The sequence below is a fragment of the Salvelinus fontinalis genome, chromosome 16 (assembly GCF_029448725.1).
Source record: "Salvelinus fontinalis isolate EN_2023a chromosome 16, ASM2944872v1, whole genome shotgun sequence".
Lineage (NCBI taxonomy): Eukaryota > Metazoa > Chordata > Actinopteri > Salmoniformes > Salmonidae > Salvelinus > Salvelinus fontinalis.
Genome location: NC_074680.1, coordinates 25,374,857 through 25,391,161, shown reverse-complemented (window position 1 = coordinate 25,391,161; position 16,305 = coordinate 25,374,857). Strand labels below are relative to the sequence as shown.

The 16,305-nt window shown below is 41.5% G+C and overlaps 1 protein-coding gene across 1 annotated transcript; it reads right to left on the bottom strand.

The window, feature by feature from the left end:
• Positions 1-7,779: 7,779 nt before the first annotated feature.
• On the bottom strand, positions 7,780-15,856 carry LOC129812857 (zinc finger protein 91-like). The gene is made up of 2 exons (XM_055864788.1): positions 15,216-15,856; positions 7,780-9,287 (listed from the first exon to the last, which is right to left on the bottom strand). The coding sequence occupies exons 1-2, from the start codon at positions 15,379-15,381 to the stop codon at positions 8,287-8,289; spliced, it is 1,167 nt and encodes a 388-aa protein (XP_055720763.1). The 5' UTR covers positions 15,382-15,856; the 3' UTR covers positions 7,780-8,286.
• Positions 15,857-16,305: the final 449 nt, after the last annotated feature.

Here is a 16,305-nt window from a genome sequence, read left to right as displayed (position 1 = left end):
TGCTGTCCAGGGAGCAATAGACATAGCCAATGAAGTGATTCAGGCCTGCATTAAACACAATGAATTTAAATTGTATAATTTATGTATTGTGGATGGAAACTAGGAAAATTACCGAGAGCCGCAAATGAAGGGCTGGCGATCCGCAATGAGTACCACTGGCCTATATTATTACAATGCTATTCATTTGTAGCGATTATTCCATTAGCACTATTGTCATTGTTATCATTACATGCTCTCCTAGTACAGTTGCTACATTCTATAGCTCAGTGGTCACCAACCGGTGAAAGCATTCCTAGTCGATCACCAAACATTTTTGTAGAAAAGCCAACAATAAAGACTTGCGCTCCTTTATAAAAATGCATGTCACGCAGTTGATGGTAGGTGCACCTGATTCAGAAGCCCTGCGTAGATAAAGTGTTCCGATTTTGAACATTTTCATTTGTCTGAAAAACCAAACTAACTAACTACCAGACGGACCAGGATATCTGTGGCTAAATCGAGTGTCTACTTACTGGCCAAACGGATAGCTCAAATCCACGTGCCTACAGCTTCCAGTGTAGTTTGATATTAGCCTACATGAGATTTCATAACTTTTAAAAACCATGACCAGAGAGACTGTCAAATAATACCGCAAGGAGCTGGTATTTTATTTTTACGAGTGATTTCATGTTTAAGTTTTTATTCAGCACTGCCAACACTGTTTTAATTCAACACTATTACAAAACAGAAAACGCGCTTCTCCATACTACCACTTGTGCTGCAGCTGAAATTAATTAGTAGCCAAGTGTATCAATGGCCCTGCGTTTTTATTATTAGTAGCTCGTTGTGTTTATTTTAAAATCGAGGAATATTTCACTTTCTCTGGTCATAGGAACAACATGAATTTGTGCATGACTCAGCATGAGGCAGATGCGGTGCGACTGGAGTTTCGCCATCAGTTGGAAGACGTTGTCCCCTCTCTCGTCAGTCTCACTGGAGGAAAGGAAGGTGAGAGGCGGACCCTCTGCTGCTCTCTCCCTCCCTCAGCTCCCTCTCTCCGACTTCAGTGTATTCAAGACAACTGGGAACTCGGGAGAAAAAAAACTAGATCCGACTGTCAAAAATATTTTTGAACGGTCATCCAACTCGGAATTCTAAGTAAACTCGGGCATCTTTCTGGAGCTCCCATTTTCCGATCTGAGGATCACTGACGTCATGATTTTACCTCCCTTTTCCCCGTTCCCAGTTGTCTTGAAAGAACCATGACCATCAGATGAAAGTACCGTCAGTACAGTAAAATAAAAACGCAAATGATTTCAATTTATGCTCAGCTGTGCCTCGCAAGTGCTACACCAACTGTTCATATACCAGTTGGTATAGCCAACTGGTATATGTTTTGAAATATAATATGTTTTGAAATATAATATGGTCTGAGAAAAACAATATTGTCAGGCCAGGCATATAGCCAACATGCTGTGATAATGTAGGGTACTAGGGCTACTGCACAAATCTCATTCACGGAACTGTTTTTATTAGGTTAAAGTTACATTTTTTAAGTAATGTTAAAAAAAAACATCTGAGCGGTAGATCTCGGCTTGCTTTTTGACTGCGAAAGTGATCTTGACTCAGAAAATGTTGGTGACCACTGCATAGCTGTACCATTGTGTAATATATTCCCATTAATCTCTTCTCTCGTAGATACCACACATCTGACATTTATCACTATCACTCCTATTCTCTTGTAATGCTGGTGTGTGTTGAAGCTGGCAATAAACCTGTGTTTTTTACCCATCTCCTACTGAGTCATCATCTCTCTAACGGGGGACCTAGGTCAGTTGTTCCTACCTTTTACTAGCAACTATATGGGTCCATCTCTTACTGGGTGGCGCTCACTTTCACAACTTTTCCACATTTGTTGTTGTCGGAGTGAGGGAAATTCTGTAAATTACGAGGACTCTATGTATTTTGAAAAGATGAGACGTCGATGATTATAATAAATACCGCTTTGATGTCATACAAGCAAACCAAACACCCATGAGTACAAATGTGCACTTCACATTTCCATATCATAAAACTCATGTAATATACAGTGTAAACGTCTCTGATCACTATGTTTGATGTACAGTTACAAGATGACATGGCGTTATACCCTGGGTTGTCCTGAACTGAATGAGCTAGAGGTTGACCGATTAATCAGAATGGCCATTTAATTAGGGCCGATTTCAAGTTTTCATAACAATCGGAAATCGGTCATTTTGGACAGCAATTTTTTTTTTTACACCTTTATTTAACAAGGCAAGTCAGTTAAGAACATATTCTTATTTTCAATGACGGCCTAGGAATGGTGGGTTAACTGCCTTGTTCAGGGGCAGAACGACAGATTTTTACCTTGTCAGCTCAGGGATTCAATCTTGCAACCTTACTACGGTTAACTAGTCCAACACTCTAACCACCTGCCTAACGAGGAGCTAACTGTTACGCGAATGCAGTAAGAAGCCAAGGTAAGTTGCTAGCTACCATTAAACTTATCTTATAAAAAACAAAATCAATCAATCATAATCACTGGTTATAACTACACATGGTTGATGATATTACTAGTTTATCTAGCGTGTCTTGCGTTGCATATAATCGATGCAGTGCTCCAACGTGTACCTAACCATAAACATCAATGCCTTTCTTAAAATCAATACACAGAAGTATATATTTTTAAACCTGCATATTTAGCTAAAAGAAATCCAGGTAAGCAGGCAATATTAACCAGGTGAAATTGTGTCACTTCTCTTGCGTTCATTGCACATTGCACGCAGAGTCAGGGTATATGCAACAGTTTGGGCCGTCTGGCTCGTTGCGAACTAATTTGCCAGAATTTTACGTAATTATGACATAACATTGAAGGTTGTGCAATGTAACAGGAATATTTAGACTTATGGATGCCACCCGTTAGATAAAATACGGAACGGTTCCGTATTTCACTGAAAGAATAAAAGTTTTGTTTTCGAGATGATAGTTTCCGGATTCAACCATATTAATGACCTAAGGCTCGTATTTCTGTGTGTTATTATATTATAATTAAGTCTATGATTTGATAGAGCAGTCTGACTGAGCGGTGGTAGGCAGCAGCAGGCTCGTAAGCATTCATTCAAACACCACTTTCGTGCGTTCTGCCAGCAGCTCTTCGCAATGCTTCAAGCATTGCGCTGTTTATGACTTCAAGCCTATCAACTCCCGAGATTAGGCTGGTGTAACCGATGTGAAATGGCTAGCTAGTTAGCGGGGTGCGCGCTAATAGCGTTTATCAAACGTCACTCGCTCTGAGACTTGGAGTAGTTGTTCCCCTTGCTCTGCATGGGTAACGCTGCTTCGAGGGTGGCTGTTGTCGATGTGTTCCTGGTTCGAGCCCAGGTATAGGCGAGGAGAGGGATGGAAGCTATACTGTTACACTGGCAATACTAAAGTGCCTATAAAAACATCCAATAGTCAAAGGTATATGAAATACAAATGGTATAGAGAGAAATAGTCCTATAATAACTACAACCTAAAACTTCTTACCTGGGAATATTGAAGACTCATGTTAAAAGGAACCACCAGCTTTCATATGTTCTCATGTTCTGAGCAAGGAACTTAAATGTTAGCTTTTTTACATGGCACATATTGCACTCTTACTTTCTTCTCCAACACTTTGTTTTTGCATTATTTAAACCAAATTGAACAGGTGTCATTATTTATTTGAGGCTAAATTGATTTTATTGATGTATTATATTAAGTTAAAATAAAAGTGTTCATTCAGTATTGTTGTAATTGTCATTAATACAAATACACTTATTTGTTATTACTATTATTATTATTTAAATCGGACGATTAATCGGCATTGGCTATTTTTTGTCGTCCAATAATCGGTATCGGCGTTGAAAAATCATAATCGGTCGACCTCTAGAATGAGCCCATTTGTTGTATTGCGAAGAACGTTTGCTGTGGACCAAGCATCTGAATGCACTCATGACTCCATTCTAGCGCACCAAAATTACAATCTGCTTCTTTGAATTGCCTTGTGAAAGCTTAACACTAAGCTCATATTTGATCATTTAGATAGTTTTTAAAATCGCCAGCTTCCTTAAGCTGATTCTAGCCATCCTTTCTGGTTAGTTCTAGTCGGGCAGCTTAGTTTCCCATTTAGAGGACCCACACCTTTGTTAGTGTCTTATTGGTCTAGATCACGTCAAATTATTATTATCATATCTCCTTCAGCCTATCAGTGGCCTTGATTCCCGGGACTTCAGTTTCAGTTAGTCTATGACCCCAGCACGCTGTGCGGTCCGAAACGTGGTTTCCCCAGCCTGATGAGCACTTCCAGTTTCCCTCCTGCTGAACTTTTGCTCCTGTGGACTGAATCCCTGTATGTCTGATGTTTAGTTGTGCGTGCATCTAATCGTAAGTGCCTTGAGATTTGTGTCATTATATGGAGCTAAGTTTTGTGGCCTGTTGGGATCGGCCTAGTCCTACCTTTGTTGTCCAGCCTAGTGCTGTCCAAAGACATCTCCCTGCTCCTCCCTGGGAGCCCCATCCAATCTCTGCTGCAGTGGCTCTGTCCACTGTCCAGGCCCTGTGAGTCCCTGCCTGGTGGAACCTGCCGGTCTCAGCCCTGGGGTTCTTGCTAGCCCCTCCAAACTGTTTCCCGCTAGTTCCAGCCTTGGGAGACCCTCCTGACGTTCCCGCGGGGGACCCTCCTGACCAAGATGTTCAGTGTCCTGTCGTAGGAGACACCTCACCTTCTGCCCTACTAGGTCCTCAGTCTATAGCCCCAGTAGGTCCAGAGTATCTTGATTTCCTGATCACCTAGTGGCTTCACAGTTTGCTGCTAAACTGGGTCCCCAGTTTCCTATCCCAGATCTAGATCTAACATCCCCTAGCTCACAGTCTGTAGCCCAGTCAGGCCCCAAGTCACTAGCTCTGTCAGGCCCCAAGTAAACAGCTCTGGGCACTCAGTTTCTCCTGGACCCAAGGTCCAACTCTTTCCTGCCTTTGGGTATTTTTATCCCTATCTTTCAGGTGTGCGGCGGTCTCCTCTCCTGAGATCTTCGCCTGTTGCTGTTGTGGGGATTCAGCTGATCTCAGCTCCGGTCCCAGAGCCCTCTCCTTTCACTGATGTGGTGGTCCGGCCGTCTATTGTCCTGAGATCTCCACCCATCGCTGCTGTGGAGATCCAGCAAACCCCAACTCCTGTCCCTGGGGCCTCTCCTGTTGCCAATGGGGCGGCTTTGCCATCTGCAGTCCGGAGACCCTCATCGAGCTCTGCTGCTGCGGACCTGTGGTTTCAAGTCCTGAGAGCTTCGTCGAGACCTGTGGCTGAACCTCGCCTTCTGCCATGCTGAGACCATCATCAAGCTCTGCTGCTGCGGTCCAACCTTTTATTTATTTTTTATTTCACCTTTATTTAACCAGGTAGGCCAGTTGAGAACAAGTTCTCATTTACAACTGCGACCTGGCCAAGATAAAGCATAGCAGTGCGACAAAAACAACAACACAGAGTTACATATGGGATAAACAAACGTACAGTCAGTAGCACAATAGAAAAATTGATGTACAGTGTGTGCAAATGTAGAAGATTAGGGAGGTAAGGCAATAAATAGGCCATAGAGGCAAAACAATTACAATTTAGCATTAACACTGGAGTGATAGATGTGCAGATGATGATGTGCAAGTAGAGATACTGGGGTGTAAAAGAGCAAAAATATAAATAACAATATGAGGATGAGGTAGTTGGGTGTGCTATTTACAGATGGGCTGTGTACAGGTACAGTGATCGGTAAGCTGCTCTAACAGCTGATGCTTAAAGTTAGAGAGGGAGATATAAGTCTTCAGCTTCAGTGATTTTTGCAATTCGTTCCAGTCATTGGCAGCAGAGAACTGCAAGGAAAGATGGCCAAAGTAAGTGTTGGCTTTCGGGATGACCAGTGAAATATACCTGCTGGAGCACGTGCTATTGCCTTACCACCCCTATTTTTCATTTTATTTTTACCGTTATTTAACTAGGCAAGTCAGTTAAGAACAAATTCTTATTTTCAATGATGGCCTAGAAACAGTGGGTTAATTGCCTTGTTCAGGGGCAGAACAACAGATTTTTACCTTGTCAGCTCGGGGAGTTGATCTTGCAACCTTTCGATTACTAGTCCAACGCTCTAACCACTAGCCTACCTGCCACTAGTCATGTTGCCAATAGAACAAGCTTTCACCTGACCCAAATTGTGATTTATAAATGGACCATTTTTGAAGATTGCATACACAGCAACAGTAATTGTGTAAAGGCGTTGATTCAGCGCTGTGTTGCAAACAAAACAAATAAAGGTGTGCTTGCTCTAATTCCTCAACGGCACAGGTAAGAGAGCTCGAAAAAAAAAACTTATAGCCAAATACTCTTCTTTGAGTCATTAAAGTGCATTGAAATTACTTAGGAACTGTGCACACTTTGGAAAGGTGTGTGGGCACTTGGAAACACTACTTAGACCTCTCACTATTTTTTTTGTCTTACCTTGCACCTACCCGAAATTTTCCAAGAATATTCTTATTATATTACTGGATGTATCCAGAGTTACTTTGCGAAAAGCACAGAAAATGTTAAATGCAGATAAAATCAAGTGTAATGTTTGGAATCAGTTGTGTCAGATTAACTGTTGTGTCCTCACCTTTAGTCTAATCATCATGCCTTTCACAGGTCGGAGTGTGAATTGCACATTTTGTCACAAAAAAGGGAAAAAAAGAATTTGCACTACCATCTAACCCTACACATATACACATATACACCATACTCATAAAACTCACCATCCCTATCCTACTACTTTACCCTACCAACCTGGGAAGATGGAATCCCTGCTCTTAAAACCCCTTGTAAATCTTCTGCGCTAAAATCTCTTACACCCCAACATTTCGCTGCCACTACCACATCTATTTTTTGTGGATTCATTCTCCATCAGTGCAGTACAATAACCATAGCAATAAAACACAAGAAATCCTAACGCTTACCCTCTCTGGATCTCTCTCTTCAGGTCTATTCACTGCGAGGCTCCCAGTCAAATCACTCACCCTTGGGCTATCCTCTACACTCTTCCCTGCCTCAGCATAAGAAACGTTCTGCCTCACTCGAACTCTGGCAATCTCAACCCCTTCTCTCTCACAGGGCACTTCGGATCCCCAGCTGCCTGGGTACACCTACAGTTGGCACACTGCTTTCTCGATCCCAACTTTACACTCCCTCGGACTATGCCCCACTGCACATTTATCACATTGTGGGATCTCCCTTCTAGACAACGCTGCAACATGTCTGAATCATTGGCACCTAAAGCACCCTAGCTCAGGGTGCTAAGAGCTCAGGCTGTTCTGGAGGCAAAGGGGGGTCTGAACCGGTACTAGGTGGGCGTACCTAATAAAACGGCTGGTGAGTTGTAGATGTTGTTGAATTGGGACAGGAAAAACACTGTAGTACACTTAAAACAGAGTTTGCACTTATACAAACTGCACTCGTGAGGAGTCGAATGTATATCATTACATTTCAAACCAATATCATGATTGAGCTGCATTATGTCAAAACTGCATGAAAAACTCTCTTGGATTGAAGGAGATATTATCAGGAAAGTATACATTTTTATAAATCAATAACATTAGTCAGACCATGTCCTCATCACCCTGAGAGACATTCCAAAACAAACCAGAAATTCTTATTTCTAATGGACGTGAAAACATCAACCGACTTTGAACAGCAGATCTGCGATATTCCCATAATACATGCACTACTGTTTGTTAATATCCTCATTATTTAAATCAAACTTTATTTACATAGAGCATTTTACAAAAGTAAATCCATCATGTATCTATTTCTCTGAAACCCAGTGCATGAATGATTGTTTCTTTTCTAAGAGTTGTCCACAACCTGCCTTTTTATACCCATCTGCTGAAAGAAGATATATTTCTCCTGATTTTCTTTATGTTTTCATCCTGTTTTCTTTCTTTGTGGATGTTTTTTTACGTGTCGGAAGATTATTCTTGAATCTTTTCCCACAGTGATTTACCCATGTGATTTCTCTCCTGTGTGAATCAGTTTATTCTCGGTTAGGTCCACCTTCTTATTGAAGCTTTTCCCACAGCTAAACAGTTTCTCTCCTGTCTGAGTCCATATATGGTCAGTTAGGTTAGTCTTCTGAGTGAAGCCTTCCCCGCAGTCATCACAGCTAAATTATATCTCCCCTGTGAGTCCGTATATACATATTCAGCTTCCCCTTATGATTTACGCTTTTCCCAGTCACCACAGATAAATGATTACTCTGCTGTGTGAATCCGTATATGTGCAGTTAAGTGCTCCTTGCGTATGAAGCCTTTACCGCATTCACCACAGCTAAATGGTTTCTCTCCTGTGTGAGTCAGTATATGCCTCCTTAGGTCCCCCTTCTGATTGAAGCACTTACAGCAAAAATTACAGCTAAATGGTTTCTCTCCTGTGTGAGTCAGTATATGTCTTCTTAGGTCTCCCTTGTGATTGAAGCTTTTCCCACAGTAACCACAGCTAAATGGTTTCTCTCCTGTGTGAATCCTCATGTGCATGGACAGATTTCCTTTTTGTTTGAAGGTCTTGCCACAAAAGGGGCAGGTGCAGGGTTTCCCACTGTGACAGAGTCGGACATGGGCCTTCAGTTTACAGGTGGAAATGTACTGTTTTTTGCAGAAGTGACATTCGCTGAGTCTCTTCTTGGCGAGAGTCACATGCCTCTGCAGGTCAGCTGTGAGAGGAAACATTTTGCCACAGTCACAGCAACGATGAGTTTTTATAGATGTGGTGCTGGGTTTGGAACAGTGTTCCTCCATTGGTGGGTTTGGAGCCAATGGTTGGCTTCTGTCAAGTCCTACTGGGTTGCTGCTTAAGGCTGAGCTGTGGCTGTAGACAATGTTTTGATTATCTGTAGGGTCACAGAGCATTTCATAACCCTTTAGGTGGGTCACAGTGCCAAAAGGTTTAGGATCCACTAGTTTAGAGTCACACTCTCTGTTCTCCACTGTTTGGGACAGAGTCAAGGACCAAAGTGGGTCTTCCTGATCACGTTCTCTTTTCACACAGGAAGGAGTGAATTTGAACTCTATGATATCAGGCTCCAGCCCTTGAAGCTGCTCTTCCTCCTGACTGGTCCTGAGTTCCTCATTTCTCTCTTTAATCTGTGTGGGCTCTAGATCCTCCTGCCCCAGACTGTGGCTCCACTCCTGCTCACAGTGCTGCTGCTCAGAGGGAACCTCCTCTTCAGAGACAGCGAGAGAGAGCTTCAGGGAGTCTGGAGGGAAGGAGAGGAGGAGCAGAGGTTATCTATATACCACAAAATGAATATAGAACACTTGAATCATAAAGGTGAATTATAGACTTCTATGATCTATACAGCCTTTAGATGTGCCCGAGTGCAGATAGCTAGGCTCAGCTTCTAGACCGAGATTGTATCTAGCAGTAGGCTATAACACGGCCAACCGTGCAACTTATTTAACAACCTGTGCCAGTGCCGGTTTGGCGACGCTTTTAAGAGGGTATATCTGTCGTCGGTGGACGGTTCTGATAAGGAATGGGTCTTTTGCGTCACAGAGTGGGTCACAGGAAATAATTAAATCCATATATTAGATGCTACAATCCCCGTACAAATCAAAACCAAACATGCATCGTATGTTGTTATCGCTTTGCACACACACACACCTGTGTGTCCTAGCTAATCAGCCTCGCAATACAGGCATCATGTTGCTGCAGTCAGGAAGGAGACCGAAGCATGTGCGAGCAAACATTGACATCCATGTTTGGTTTTGAATTGGAGGGGGAGTGGTAACAATTAGATTTAATTATTTCCTGGGCACCATTTGGTGATGCAAACTATGTATTATAAATCAGTCATTTTGACCCAGAATAATATTTCACAGTCCAAAAGGTGGTTTATTAAATTCTTCCAATTTATCATGACTTTGTCAATCAACTTGATGGTTGTTGATAATGGGCCTCTGTACGCCAATGTAAATATTCCATTAAAAATCAGCTGTTGCCAGCTACAATAGTCATTTACAACATTAACAATGTCTACACTGTATTTCTGATCAATTTGATGTTATTTTAAAATGGACCAAAAAAAGTGCTTTTCTTTCAAAAACATGGACATTTCTAAGTGACGCCAAACTTTTGAACAGTACTGTATGCGTGTGTATATTTACAGTACCAGTCAACATTTTGTACACACCTACTCAAGGGTCTTTGTTTATTTTTACAATTTTCTACATTGTAGAATAATAGTGAAGACATCAAAACTATGAAAACACACATATGGAATCATGTAGTAACCCCCCCAAAAATTGTTAAACAAATCAAAATATGTTTTCTATTTTATAAGTAGCCACCCTTTGCCTTGATGACAGCTTTGCACTCTCAACCAGCTTCATGAGGTAGTCACCTGGAATGCATTTCAATTAACATGTGTGCCTTGATAAAAGTTAAATAGTGGGATTTCTTTCCTTCTTAATGCGTTTGAGCCAATCAGTTGTGTTGTGACCAGGCAGGGCTGGTATACAGAACATTGCCCTATTTGGTAAAAGACCCTGTTTATATTATGGCAAGAACAGCGGAATTAAGCAAAGAGAATCGACAGTCCTTTGATCTGATGAGTCCAAATTTGAGATTTTTGGTTCCAACCGCCGTATCTTTGTGAGACGCAGAGTAGATGAATGGATGATCTCCACATGTGTGGTTCCCACCGTGAAGCATGGAGGAGGTGGGATGGTTCTTTGCTGGTGACACTGTCTGATTTATTTAGAATTCAAGGCACACTTAACCAGCATGGCTACCACAGCATTTTGCAGCGATACGCCATTCCATCTGGTTTGCACTTAGTGGGACTATAATTTGTTTTTCAACATGACAATGACCCAAAACACACCTCCAGGCTGTGTAAGGGCTATTTGACCAAGAAGGAGAGTGATGGAGTGGTGCATCAGATGACCTGGCCTCCACAATCACCTGACCTCAACCCAATTGAGATGGTTTGGGATGAATTGGACCGCAGAGTGAAGGAAAAGCAGCCAACAAGTGCTCAGCATATGTGGGAACTCCTTCAAGACTGTTGGAAAAGCATTCCTCATGAAACTGGTTGAGAAAATGTCAAGTGTGCACAGCTGTCATCAAGGCAAAGGGTGGCTACTTTGAAGAATCTCAAAAATTACACTTTTTTGGTTACTACATGATTCCATGTGTGTTATTTCACCGTTTTGATGTCATCAAATGTATTTATTTATTTATTTATTTATATAGCCCTTCTTACAACCGCTGATATATTAAAGTGCTGTACAGAAACCCAGCCTAAAACCCCAAACAGCAAGCAATGCAGGTGTAGAAGCACGGTGGCTCTTCACTATTATCCTACAATGTAGAAAATAGTTAAAATAAAATAAAAACCCTGGAATGAGTAGGTGTCCACACTTATATATATACACACACAGTTTCTTCAGAAAGTATTCACACCCCTTGACTTTATCCACATTTTGTTGTGTTACAGCCAGAATTTAAAATGTATGAAATTGAGATTGTCACTGGCCTACACCTGAGTTAAATGCAGCCTAGAATTTAAGAGCTACCATAGCAGCTACCACTTCCATTGTTTCACTTACAGCGTTGCTAAATAAATAAAACTCAACGTCTCTCTGGATCAATAGATGAATCACTTTTTGTCAATAAAATGAAGCATAACTTTAAATGGCAATTGTTTACAACAAATATTTATATTTATTTCAACATTGTGAAAACTAGATGATACTTTAATCAAATAATGGTAAATCAGCTTTTTAGTACTAATGTGGATTGCAGCTGCTTTAGCATTTTAGCAACTACTTAGCATGTTAGCTAACCCTTCCCCTAACCTAACTCCTAACCTTAACCCCTAATGCTAGCTAACGTTAGCAAAAACACATTGGATTTCATAACATACAATATCATACGTTTAGCAAATTAGCAAAATATTGTACGTTTTGCAATTTCATATTGTAGGAATTGCAATTCAGAACATATTGTACGAATAGCAATTTGTAGCATATCATAGGGATTGTAAATTGTAACATACAGCATCATAGGAAATGGATGCTGGAGATCCACAAGTGAATACACACCATTGGAAAGGGATACTAATTCCACAGGCTCGGATTTCCATTCTGAAAACAGGAGGTTGGTGGCACCTTCATTGAGGAGGACGGGCTTATGGTAATGGCTGGGGCGGAATAGGTTGATTAGTTGGCCATAAAGGAAACATTTATCTTTTTGTTTTACAGAATATGCTAAAATTAGTCTTATCGTCAACTTTTCTTTCAGATAATAGTAATTAGTACATGTAAGAAATAAGTTGATATTTTGCTAATGTAGCAGGCGCACAAAGCAGGTTGGCGCTTCCAGGCAGCTGCTCGCGAGTAACGTGTTACAATGTTTGAAATTCTTTTTTTTCTCACGCTGCATACTTTCCCCTGCTCTTTTAATGGAGTAAGCATGGCTTTGACAACGATGGATTGTACAAACGTTGTGGAATACTCCACACATTTCTTATGGATTTACAAAAAACATGCATCTCCACTGGCACAGCATATCCAAGATAAACTTCAGTGCTCGGGATAATGCGCACAAGAAGCCGGGTGAGAGGGAATACAGCTGGTAAGGGCAGATTGAGGAAAATACTGACAGGTAACAAATCTAAAATACATCAACAACACAACCACTCACTTGAATGCAGAGTTCTAAATGTATTATGCAATGTCGCAAATATGTCCAAAAAAGCCCCAGAGACTCCGAATGTGGTTGTTTGTAATTCAAGATCATTGATAAACAAAGTGGATGAATTTGAACTGCTTCTTCAATCAGTAAATGCAGACATTGGATGTGTCACTGAAACTTGGGCCCACGAAAATATCATAGATGAATCTCTTTTCATACAAGACTATCAGCTGTTCAGAAATGACAGGTTCAGAGAGGGGATCAGAGGACGGGGCGTGGCTATGTATGTGAATCACAGTATGCAGGCAAAGAGAAGAACTAACCTAGAGAAATAGGAATTTGAGTGTATGTGGCTTCAGCTCCGTCCTAAACGAGTCTGCAGCTCAGTTTCAACTCTGGAAGTGGGAGTACTCTACCATCCACCATGGGCAAATGAGAAAATCCACAGTGTTATCTCATAAACACTGTCGATGTGATCAGGATGTCCTCTCCCCAAATGGGTCTCATCCTGTGTGGAGACTTTAATCACCTGCCTATCAAGATGCTGACAAACTCCCATCCAGACATGAAACAAATGGTCAAAGACAAGACCAGAGGGGACACCATCCTAGATCTGATCCTTACAAATATGAAGAATCACTGCAACACCCCCACTGTACTTGCTCCTCTCAGATCCAGTGATCACAAATGTTTGCTGTTCTCCCCAAACACAACATCAGGAGGGAGAAGCGAGGTGCAGCGGGAAAAAAGGATGTCTGGTAACACGGAACAGACAGGAGGCCTTGGCACGATGCCATATATGAGGTGGAGAGCATCGATGCAAAGGTGGAGATGTTCAACTCCTGCATTCAAACTGCACTTGATGTATGCATGCCAATAAGAAACACTGGACACGACCTGGATGACTGAACGAATAAAGGCTGCCATCAGGAAAAGACACATTTTCAAAAGATGGGGAAAAACAATGAAATTGAGAAAATATAGAAACACAGCACAAATGCTTATCAAGGAAGCAAAGACAAACTACTACAAAATTGTAATACAGGACGTAAAGAAGTAAAACCCTAAGGAATGATGGGACTTCATTAACAAAGGACTGGGATGAAAAACAACAGCAGGAGGGAGAATACAGGTCGGGGGAATTGAAGACGACGGCGTGGCTGATGTTTTTAATGTATTTTTTTTTTGCTAAGGCATGGACAAGCACCACACCTCTTGGCATTATCCCCTGTCCATGCCTACAAGGCAGGTTGAGCTGTGCAGCATTGGCCAGATTGAGAAAGCTCTGACCAGACTCAGCCCACATAAAGCGTGTGGTCCTGATGGCATTCCAGCCTGGCTACTAAAAGAGCAGAAAATCTAGCCCCTGTCATCACACACATAGTTAACACCTCCTATTGGCAGGGGACTATTCCTGCTGCCTGGAAGATTGCCAATGTATGTCCCATATCTAAAGTGTCAAACCCATGTACAATGAGTGACTGGAGGCTCATCTCTCTAACTTCATGCCTTGGAAAAATCTAGGAGAGACTCATAAAAAAACAACTAATGCCAACAGTTGTATAGGAGTGCATGAATCAGTATGCCTACCTATCAAGTCTAGCACTACTACCGCCCTTGTGAAAGCCACACACTCCTGGCTGACAGCTAGACTCCAGAAAACCAACAATGGTGAGGATGTAACTTGCTGATATGTCCAAAGCCTTTGATCAAGATGATCACGCAAAGCTCCTGTGTCCAAGGTTACTATCCTGGCTCCACATCTACACCACCGGAAGAAGGCAAAGGGTGGTGGCCTGCTGAATGACCTGCTCCCTCCAAAAGGTAACTCAGCCACCAGGCTCCTGAGAAACAGCCACGAACTGCCCTGTATAACTGTCCTGTATAACTGCCCGTATGAACCGCCACTCTACCCACTGCTATCAGACTGTTTAATAACTATAGCTCTTAAATGGTTTTCCCAAAACTATGTTTTAAAAATCACATTAATATTTCAATTTCCATCATGAAAAATGTCCTGTTAATGTTTCAAGTGTTCAGTATTCTATTTGTCACGTATTATGTGTTATTGTATTTTAAATGAGTGTTTTGCAATTATTAGTAATGTAAATTCTGCATTTCTTCAGTTTTATCTGTGAGCAAGATTAAATAAACTCAAACTATGATTGTTGCTTTTTCCAATAAGTTTCTTCTTGTGGTCAAAAATATGTTGGTAACTGTTTAGGGTAGGCAACCCTGTTCCTGGAGTGCCGCAGGATTTTGTTCCAACTAGCCACCACATCTGACCAACTGAACTAATTGATCAGTTCAATGATTGCCTAAATTCAAAACATCTGGTCTTCCAGGTCGGTTAGATCAAAAACATCAGGGTTGCCTAGGGGTTAAAAATCTATGAAAATGTTTGATTCCTGTTAGCTTAAACAGTTAATTCGGTAGAACTATAGCTAGCTATCAGTGAATCTACATAGCTAAGTTACATACGAACCTTTTCTGCATAGTGTTATCTCCGGTGTAACCCGCAGAAGTTTCCGTAGCCGATCATTCTCCTCCTCGTACTCCACTACCGTTTTCTCAACTGCCCCGAAAATCTCCACAGCAGCCGCCATTAAACGGTCATTTAAAAATACACGCAACATTTGTAGTTGAGACATTTCGGTCGATTGAGAGTTCGGTAACCTATTCAGTTCAGTCAGTAGTGTGTCTTTGTTTACTCCAACCAACGGTCGCGAGACTTGCGAAACAGACCAAGCCGTGGTTTGACAAGTCAATGACAGAAGGGTAAAAATGATTCCTTGGTTGAATAAAATTCTCGAAATCTAGAGGTACAACCTAGTTTCGAGTCAATGTTTTAAGCAGTTGAACATGTAATTACTTCAACTTCGTGAAAGTGACACGTTTTTATTTAGGTCAAAAACAACTTAATATCGAAGGATTGCCTTTGATTTAAAGCTTGCGCATGCGCAGTTCGGCAAGAGACGACCCGATGACGTAATTCTACGCATGACCTTAGCTTGCCATCGTCGCCAACAAATGTGATCGGGGATTTCTCTTAATGAAGACAGGCTAAAACTGGTTCTCTATGTAGTGGTTTGTCTTAACAAAGTCGTCTCCAATCCTACTTCCGTGTTCTAGTCAAGGAATTTGATAACGTTCCTTTTTTCTAGTGGGTGGCGAGCCCCGAAATGTACAACAGCCCCGCCATCCGGATGGGAGGTTTACTACGCTACAAGGCAGCCTACAGACCAGTAGTAAAGGGAAACGATTACTTCATGTAGACAACCAGTGGTTATCATAAGTATAGGATGATCTGGGAGAATTAATTCTTCATCAGGAGTCGACTGTATGCCATTACTCTATACAAGATTCAAACAATATCATGAATGAGCAGCATTTGGTCAGAATGTATGAGGAATACATTTAGACACTTGTAAGGAGATACAGCAGTATCACTAGCTGGATCCTATCAACATGAAAACTTTCGGCTTTCGGACTGTAAAAAAAAAAAAGGCAAATCAAAGTTTATTGGTTGCTTACACAGATTTGCAGATGTTATCGCAGGTCTCTAGCTCCAACAG